Below are 10032 nucleotides of genomic sequence, written 5' to 3' on the forward strand. Positions count from 1 at the left end.
TCAACACTCTTGGAACCAGCAGTCAGAAAATCAAAAGACAAATTAATTGGGGATTTCAGCTGTAACTGACTTCTCTGAAGTGCTAAAGAGCAGTGATGTCAGTTTAGAGAGTAAGGTGCTCCTGATCCAGGCCATGGTCTTCATAATTACTTGCTATGCATCAGAGAGCAGAACAATGACAAAGATGACAAAAGAAGAGCCAATGTCTTTGAGTTCTAGTGCTGATGAAGAGTCTTGAACATACCAGGGACCACAAGGGGATCAAACAGGTCTGTCTCAGAGAGGGTGAAACCAAGTTTCTCCTTGGAGGCAAAGATTGTGAAGCTCTGTCTCACATGGCCAAGAGGGAACAGTCTTTGGAGAAGGACATCACGCTTGGAAGGGTGGAGGGACAGCACAGGAGAGGAAGTCCATGAATGAGATGAATTGACATGGTAACAGAGGCAATCAGATTAGATGTGGTGGAGACTGTGAGACTGGCTCAGGAAAAGGCTGGGTTCAGATCTGTTGTCTATGAGATCTAGGGTCCTATGAGTCATGGACGATTCGAAGGCACATAACAAGAACAAAATAAGTTGATTGGGAAGGCATTTGCCTCTCTCTTCTTGGATATAAACTTGTTAAGTTTTAAATTCTTAGAAATTAATCAACTACTTGGCCTTTAAGGTGGCACAGTGTTAAAGAATTGTGCTGCCAATTCAAAGGTACATGGTTCCAATTCACCAGCTGCTCCACTAGAGAAAGATTGGCACTTTCCTCCTGAGCGATTAACTGCCTCTGAAAATGCACTCGAGGGTTAGCTATAGGTTAGTTCCGACTCAGCAGGACCTGACAACAGCAACACTGGGCCTTCAGGAGCTCTGGTAACTTCGTCTATAGGGAGTTGTGCTACTCACCCGAAGGTGATGCCTCAGGTAGTTCAAATCCACAAGCTGCTCTGTGGGAGAAACACAGACAGTCTTCTCCTGTGTAATTTATAGCTTCAAAAAACTCAATCAAGGGATGAGTTGGTTCTGACTTGATAGCCTTGAGTTGAGTTTACTTGGCTGGGCCTTTTAGTATGATACCAACTTAGTTCTGTTCTTTTAAAGTGGCAGCTTCGATTGTCATCCTGATTATTGGAGCAGGAGTAGCAGCTTTTATACGATATTGCAGAGAAAGGAGGTGAGTATCCTTAACAATCCTATAGAACAAATTCCTTCCTATGGAAAAAAGAGTTACACTATGATTCCCCAAATGCCCTCTCATAGAATTCTTTCTTGTACCCAAATTCACCTGTTCTGCATTGACTGAAATGAGTAGTAACCCCCAAGTCCTTCATTTCTTAAATCAGTTCTCAAACTATCAGGCAATATTGGGTGAAACAAGAGCCAGGATAATAGAAATGGGCCAATATAGCAAATGCCAATTCAGAAAGAAATCCTGTGCCAAATAACCAATTTTGCTCCATATTTATAAATTCTTCTTATGATATATTCATGAATACATTCTCCTTGAATATACTAGTTAAATATGTATACTTTTTGTTTTCCTTCTTCTTCTCTGCCATTTGTACTATGACTTTTTTAGCAGGGAGGTGATAAGAGGAGGATCAGTTGCTCCATCAGGATTGGTCAATCTTTGGTGGATGAGGAGGTAGAAAAATTGCAAAACGGGATTTAAATAATGTCTGTAAATTTAGGAAATCTATATTTTTTTTTCTCCCTGTTTCTTAAGTGCCACCACTAATTGAAGACTTAGTAGTTCATGATTTTTGGGGGGAGGACCTTGTCTGCTAATGGAATCCAACCAGGATTAGACACATGTGTTCCAAAATAATGATCTCTTTACCTGATTTGAAGACTCCCCCTCTCCTGTTCTCAAAATCTCTTCATTATCTGTTTTCCAGGCAACAACCGCCAGCCCCAAATGTTGAAATGGAAGACATGCCAATGACTGCAGAAGCCAGCAACAGAGAGGAAAATACAGAAGATCACCAACACAACTTATGAAACTCAAGGGAGAAACTACACCCAGAAAGTATAAAGCAAAGTTGTCCATTCTGCTTTAGCCAAAGAGAATATAGAAAAGGATCCAAGAGTTTGGGGCTAGGAAAAAGCCCACCCAAAGAGGCCACCACACTAACTACATGCTCAGCGTGTGTGGGCAGGTTCCCAGCTGCAGGACGGGCTCGGCTGACTCTCGGGCCACATTGCAGGGGTTCAGTCCAGGTTCCCAGTCTGAGCAGTCCAAGCTTTCCAGGGAGAGGTGGAAGCCTTTCTCATCAGGGTTTTATTTCTTGGAAGATTTATTCAAGATGGCTTATTATCAGCTTGACCATCTATTCCATCCCTCACCTACACTTATCGTTTACAAATAAAGGAAGTATACCTAAGTTTATTACAAATATCCTTGAGTTAATTGCAAGGCTCCTCCTGGCTGGTGGATGTCTAAAGAATGACACCAGCAATTCAGCTCCTAAACACTCTTATCTCCAGTGAGGTGCCCACAGTTCCATGACAGGGAGCACGGGGCTGGTGGGGGAAGTCATGCCCATGGATTCTCTTGATTCAAGTATGTAGACAGAAGAAAGCACAGCTCAGTGACACTTGACATGTAGATGACTTAATATTTATATTGCTAGTCTGTTATATTTACATATTATATATTATTTGTATTTTGAAATTGCACCTTGTATAAATAAAATAAAACATCTATTTTCCAAACAAAAATGCCTGCACTAGAAGAACCATGGAGGAGAAGTGTGCCAGAGAGCAAAGGAAGAACAAAGACTGAGGATGCACAGGCCAGAATGATTAACCTCAACTTTTATTTCCAAAAGGAGAAAAAAAAAATCTTGCCAAAATATGGATCAGATCACAGTTTAGGAGAATTTCTCATAAAATTTCATGGTAGGGAATAATGTAAGAAGGAATGTGATCTAATCTGGACTGTGGCAATGAACCACACAGAGTGACTGAATCACAGGTGGGATTTTACTGTTGTTTGTTGTTGTTATGTGCCATCGAGTCGCTTGTGACTCATAGCGACCCTATGTACAACAGCCCTAAACTCTGCTCTGTCCTGTGCCAATTGCACTGTCTCTGACACTCCCATCCCAATTTTCCCAGTCACTGAATCAATTCACCTCATAGAGGGCCTTCCTCTCCTGCGCCAAATCTCCACCCTCCCAAGCATGATGTCCCTCTCTAAGGACTGGTCTCTCCTCACAACATGTCCAAAGTATGTTAAACGGAGCCTCAGAATCCTTGCCTCCAAGGAGCCACCTGGTTTACCCTTTCCAGGAAAAATCTGTTTGTTTTTCTAGCAGTCCATGGTATTCTCAATACTCTTCTCCAGCACCACAGCTCATAAATTATCTTTTACCCCTACTTTTTTCTATTGCTCTTTTTCCTTCTTTAGTTTGGGGTTTTGGTTTATTTGTTTAGGGTTTGTTGTGGTCTGTTGGTTGGTTTTGGGGGGTTTATTTTGGATTTTGGTTTTTTACATTTCTTTATAAAATCATGCGCTTTATCTCATCTCTTCATTTTTTGAAATGAGAAAATTGAAACCTACATAAAGTGATTTGCCTGAGGCCACACAGCTAAATAATGTCAGGACAAGAATAGAAATGGGGTGACAGGGGACCAGCTAGAAGAGAGGCAGTCAACTATATTACAGCCAGCAAATGTACCATCAAAGAGCCAGAGGGAGCCATCATGACTCCGTCCCACCCCTAACATTTTCTACATTTATTTATATTTTAAGACTGACATTCATCTCAAAATTACATATTTATCTGCACAGCTATTTCTTTTTTCTTTGTTTGTTTCACATAAAATTAAGCATATGGTTTGTCAAGCAAAGGCTGTAAAGATATTCACCATGTCTGCTGGCCTTTATCATGTCTGAAATGACTTGACAGAAACTCATCAACTCCCCCACTTTTTTATTATAAAAACAGGTATCAAAACAATCATCAACATTTTTTTAATTGCCAAAAGAACAAATAGATATGTGTTGGAGAAGGTGAAGCAACAATGGGCTCAAGTGTGTCAGAGATGATGAGGATGGCACAGGATAAGCCAAGGTTCAGATCCGTTGATCATAGGGTTAGTATAAATAATACTCAACAGCACATAACAATAGTAGTAAGCACCCACACCACTTTAAAAGTTTAACAATGGCTACAATATTCATTGTATTTGCTATTTTAAACAATTTAAACTATAGCTGTTTTACTAAGCAGGGTAGACACAGCATATTCTTTATAGTTTTCCCCTGGATATTGTTATTTCAGAAATAGTTATTTCTATAGCAAGTTACACCTCCAGCAAGTTCTTGTCTTGAAACTTGAATTCTTGTTCAAGCGGTATTTAGAAGAGATTGTAGCACCAGAGATATCATTGCTGATGTCAGATCCTGGTTGAACGTAAAGAACAGCAGACCTACAACCAGGAAATAATAAAATTGATGAATGGGACGTTCTAAGAATCAAATCCCTATGCACATCAAAAAAACTTCTCCAACAGGGTAAGAAGGAAACCCAAAGGCTAGGAAAAAATATTTGGCAATCGGATATCTGATAAGGGACTTATATCTAAAATTTATAGAATTCTCCAGAACCTCAACAAGAAAAAGGTAAACATCTCAAAATGGGCACAGGATATGAAAAAACATGTCACAAAAGAAGAAATTCATGTGGCAAACAAATGCATGAAGAAATATTCAAAATCCCTAGCTCTCTGAGAGATGCAAATCAAAACAACTATGAGGTATCATCTCACCCCACCAATAATAGCAAAGTTCAACAGGGCAGCAAATAACAAATGCTAGTGAGATTGTAGAGAGATTAGAACTTTCATTCGCTCCTTGTAGGAACGCAAAATTGTACAGCCACTATGGAAAGCAGACTGGCACTTTCTCAAAAAGTTGGAAATAGAAAAACCATTTGACCCAGCAATTATACTACTGGGAATATACCTTAAAGAAACCAGAGTCATAAGTTAAATAGATGTGTGCACATCCATGCATATTGCTGCATTATTCACAATAGCAAAGAGATGGAAGCAACCCAAGCGCCCACCAACAAAAGAATGGATAGAAAAAATCATGGTACATACACACAACAAGATATTATGCATCACTGAAAACCAGTGAACTTGTAAAACATTACACAGTGTAGGGGAGTTTGGAGGACTTTATGCTGAGTGAAATATCTCAGTCACAAAAGGACAAATACTGCATAGCACTACTGTGGGGTGGGGTAGGGAGAGAAAGAGTGAATAGATGATGAACACTGCATTAGAACAGATGAGGGGAAGAACTATCTGAAAGGCATATATGATTAGGCTTTATATGTATGATAACAATCTGGAACAAATTGTGGAACAGGTTGAGGGAGAGGGAGAGGAGAAAGGAAGAAAAAAAAATGAAACAATGGAAAAAATACTTTTTAAAAATACCACCAGAAGAATGTCTGTTTATGTTTTATTGACTATGCAAAGGCATTTGACTGTATGAATCAACAAATTATAGCTGACATTGAGAAGAATGGGACTCACAGAATACTTAATTATTCTCATGTGAAACATATACCCAAACCAAGAGGCAGTTGTGTGAACAGAACAAGGAAACACTGTTGTTGTTCTTGTTGTTATGTGCCATTGAGTAGCTTTTGACTCATAGTGACCCTATGTACAATAGCCCTGAAACCTGCTTTATCCTGTGCCAATCTTACCGTCTCTGACAAATCTATCCTCATAACCCCAGTCACTGAATCAACCCATCTTCTCAAATGTCTGCCTCTCTTGCACTGTCTCTCTACCCTTCCAAGCTTGATTTCCCTCTCCAAGGGTTCGTCCCTCCTTACATGGTTTAAAATTAAGAAAGGAGTATGTCAGAGTTGTAGCCTCTCTCCATATGTATTCAATCTGTATAATGAACAAATTATTTGAGAAGCTGAACTCTGTAAAGAGGAAAGTCACCTCAGAATTGGAGAATGACTCATCAATAACCTGTGTTATGCAGATGACACAACCTTGCTTGCTGAAAGTGAGGAGAACTTGAAGCACTTGTTGCAGAAGATAAGTAATGCGGCCTTCAGTATGGATTGCCTCTCAATGTCAGGAAAACAAAAATTTTTTGCCACTGGACAATAGGTAGCATCATGATAAATGGAGAAAATATTAAAGTTGTCAATTATTTCCTCTTATTTGGATTCACAATCAACACCCTTGATACCTGCAGTCAGGAAATCAGGAGACATATTGCACTGATAGAGCCTGCAATCAGGGACATCTCCAAATTACCAAAAGAGCAATGACATCAGTTTGAAGAGTAAGGTGCTCCTGATTCAGGCCATGAACCTTTCAATCACTCGCTATGCATCTAGAGCTGGACAATGAATAAAGATAACAGAAGAATTGATGCCTTTGAGCTGTGGTTTTGGAGAAGAGTACTGAATAACAGTATATGTCTTGGAGAAGGTGAAGCCTGAGTCTTCCGTGGAGGCAAGGATGGCAAAACTTCATCTCATATACTTTGGACATGGTGCTAAGAGAGGCTATTCCTTGGAGAGGGATGTCATGCTTGGGAAGGTGGAGGGTTGGTGAAAGAGAAGATCCTCAACCAAATGGATTGATGCAGTGATGGCTCTGATGGGCTCAAGTGTGTCAAAGACGGTTAGGATGGCACTGGATAGGACAGGGTTCAGATCTGTTGTTCATGGGGTTGCTAGGAGTTGTACCCGACTCAAGGGCACCTAACATCAAGTCTGAGTGCTCAAGGTTTATGTTTAAATCCAGTGTCTTTTCCCCCCACTAGTTTATTTACAAAATTCTAATACAAATTTGGACAAATTCTTTCCATTTCCCTCACCCTCCACCCACCCATCAAACTGTACAACCTAATAATTAATCCCCTCTTCCGACTGTACATCCACATCCCTCTGCTTCCAGTCTCTCCCACCACTCCGGGATCCTAATACTCATTCTTCGATAATGGTCTTATATAATATTTATCCTTGTGGGACTGAGTTAGTTCACTCAGCATAATGCTCTCCAGTCCCTCTCCAGTCCTTCCCAAGTTAGGTAATAATTTACAAAGTTATTGCTCCTGTGTACTGCTAAGTATTCCATTGTGTGAATGTACCATAATTTCTGAATCCGTTCATTTGTAGTTGGACATCTGGGCTGTTCCCATGTTCTTGTGACGGTGAAAAAGGCTGCTGTGAATCAGTGTCTTGCTAGAAGAGATGTACTCCATTTTTCCTCCTGGAATCCGAAAGCTCAATGAGTGTACAAATACTACCAGCTGGAATTCTTTGACTAGTGAATGAATGTGGGTATTCTACACTGTGATACTTACTCAAGAAATTAACTTAGTTGAAAGTTGTTAAGGCAAGTTTGAGATCTACTAAAATTAATTGTATGTTTTCCTTCTGGTAGTTGTAGAAGCTTCATATGTTTTTTGGTCATCATTAGGCATCTTAGGCTTCTGAAGTACAACTTTAATGCTAAACAAATTTTTGCCACTTTGCTAACACTGGGATGCACCCACCATTCCAGTGGAATGACTCCATTCTTACTGATTTTTGGTACCTGTATAACAGACGGAGGAGCTTCTGGCTATAGGTCCACATCCTACTTACAGACTATTTAATTCTTTTTTCATGATTTGTCTGTGGAGACCACCACCTTTTTCCTGTAGACATCTCCTTCTTACCACGGCGTTTGAGAAGTAGAGAATGGTGTAACCAATTTACAGAGTATCAGGAAATCTCAGGGCCCCTTGATTTTCTTCCTTCCTTTCTCTCCCTGTTTACTTTTTATTATCATTTGGATGATAGTATATAGAGCAAATTAGCTTCCCATTTCGCAAAGTGATATTATTTTGTTTCATGGCATTGTCCACAATTTCTGCAATGTAACAAACAATACTTAGCCTGCTTTTCCCCCTGTTCCAGCTTTCTTTCCTGCCCCTTCCTGTGTTCTGAACTTTGGTTTGGGGCAAATGTTGCTCTTGTCCTTATATGGTTGATTATATTGTAAGTTTCCTCCCCAGTGTTACTAGTCATATGATAGGCCTGCCTATTCTTTCACTGAAAGTTGCTCTCTAAATTTCCAGCCTTGAATAGTGTCTCAGGGCCACATTTTGGGAGTTCTGCTAGTCTCTTTCAAACCTGTGAGTCTGGTTGTCTTTATAATTTTTACATTTTGTCCTACATTTTCCATTTTTTACTTTTCTTTTTCCTCCCCCTTTTCTGTGTCCAAGAACTTCTATCATGAACTGAATCCAAGTAGTCAGAAGTAGTAGCCAGACACCATCTAGGTCTTCTGACCTCAGGGTAATTAGTAGAGACTGGGATTTACAGCCTATTAGTCCTTTAGACTAATTGTTTTAATAATTCTCTGGTTTTATTCAAAGAGCAACCAATAGTTGAACTCTAGCTGGCAGCTCTAAAGCTTTTACGGTTCTAGTTGCTAGTCACTGAAGTAGGATATAGAACATTGTCTTTGTGGGCTGTGCTATGCCAGTTGATCTAGAAGTTCCCCAAAATTGTTTCTTAGTTCTCAAGCCCAGTGACTCTCTCTCTAGATATGCTGAGTTATAGTTAAGAAGTATCCAAAAGTTTGGCTCTTGTATGTTACTGTTGTTCAGCACTGTTGAGTTGGAACTGACTGACAGACAGCTCACACTCCAGGGGTTTTCAGAGGCCATAAATTGTACAGGAGGAGATTGCCCATCTATCTCCTAAAGAGTGGCTGGTGGACTTGAACCATGTACCTTTAGGTTAGTAGCACAATTCCTTAACTATGCCACCAGAAAGTCTATGAACTTTGATAAATGACAATAGTTATAGAAAGGCTTCAGGCCTTTTATTCATAGGGTTGGTACGAGTCATGTGCAACTCGATGGCAATCAACAACAACATGCCACCTGTATGCTCTATAACAAGTAATATCTTGTTAATAATGTATTAACAAGATATATAAAATATATCTGTAGAAATATATTTTGCCAAGCCTATATATAACAGTAACTATACTTTCCTTCACTTTCTCACATCTGTTCAGTTTCTATGTCTATCTACGTATCTACTCATAGTTGTTGGTCATTGCTATTATTGCAGGACCTTAGCTCTCTTTGACTCTTGTACTCCTCCCATGACTTCCTTTGCCATTTTAAGCATGTTGTGCTGCCCTCCACTTTTTGTGTATTTTCTTTCCTTTCACTCAAGTTAATAGACACTTACTCTCTAGTTAGTGATTTGCCTTTCTTTCCTCTCCCGTCCCTGGTAACCACCAAAGAATGTTTTTTTGTGTATATATTCTTTCTCCACTTTTTATAATAGTGGCCTCACACAATGTGTGTCCTTCTGTGACTGACTTACTTCGTTCATAGATGTTGGCCATTACAATTCTTGCAGCATAATGTCCTCCATATTTGTCCATGTTGTAAGACATCTAGAGGGGTTTTATTCTTCTTTAATATTGAATAGTATAGTATTCCATTGTGTCTATACATCATAGTTTGTTTAGCTATTCATTTGATGATTGGTGACAAAGTGCCAATTCTTACTGGCTTCTGCTCATCAACAATTAACATGGTTTCCTCAAAATCAAAAGAAAGGGAATTTCAAATGACTCATGTTGTTTTAACCATGAGGCTTGACTATCCAGGACCTCCCTGGCTGGTTCTTTCTCAACTTTCTCTCCCTAAGCTTGTGGGGCAGTATTTAGCCCATCAACTTAGTATCCTGACACTTCAAGTGACTTAACACATATAAAAAATTCAATGTGTAAATATTATTCCAAAATGTATTAAATACAAGGTAATTTTTAACATTCATTCCTGGGGAATTCTGGTTTCCATTAAGACCAGAATTCCACTCTAAGGCCTTGTCCATAAATCCACCTAGAAGATGAGGGTGAGGATGGCACCAGATAGGACAGGGTTCAGATTTGTTGTCCATAGAATTCTGAGCCATGCTCGACTTGATGGCACCTAACAACAACATATCTAAGATATGGGCAATCTTCTCCCATGTGA

The 10032-nt window shown here is 39.6% G+C and overlaps 1 protein-coding gene across 1 annotated transcript in view; it reads left to right on the forward strand.

Moving 5' to 3' along the window:
* IL15RA (interleukin 15 receptor, alpha) overlaps positions 1-1991 on the forward strand; it is a 31716-nt gene extending 29725 nt beyond the window's left edge. The window contains exons 6-7 of the mRNA XM_006891878.1: positions 1092-1164; positions 1889-1991. Coding sequence (XP_006891940.1) covers positions 1092-1164; positions 1889-1991 — 176 coding nt within the window. The remainder of the gene's footprint in view (positions 1-1091; positions 1165-1888) is intronic.
* The last annotated feature ends 8041 nt before the right edge of the window (positions 1992-10032 follow it).

Source organism: Elephantulus edwardii, unplaced genomic scaffold, assembly GCF_000299155.1.
Source record: "Elephantulus edwardii isolate Elephantulus edwardi_28Jun2011 unplaced genomic scaffold, EleEdw1.0 scaffold00105, whole genome shotgun sequence".
NCBI classification, from domain to species: domain Eukaryota; kingdom Metazoa; phylum Chordata; class Mammalia; order Macroscelidea; family Macroscelididae; genus Elephantulus; species Elephantulus edwardii.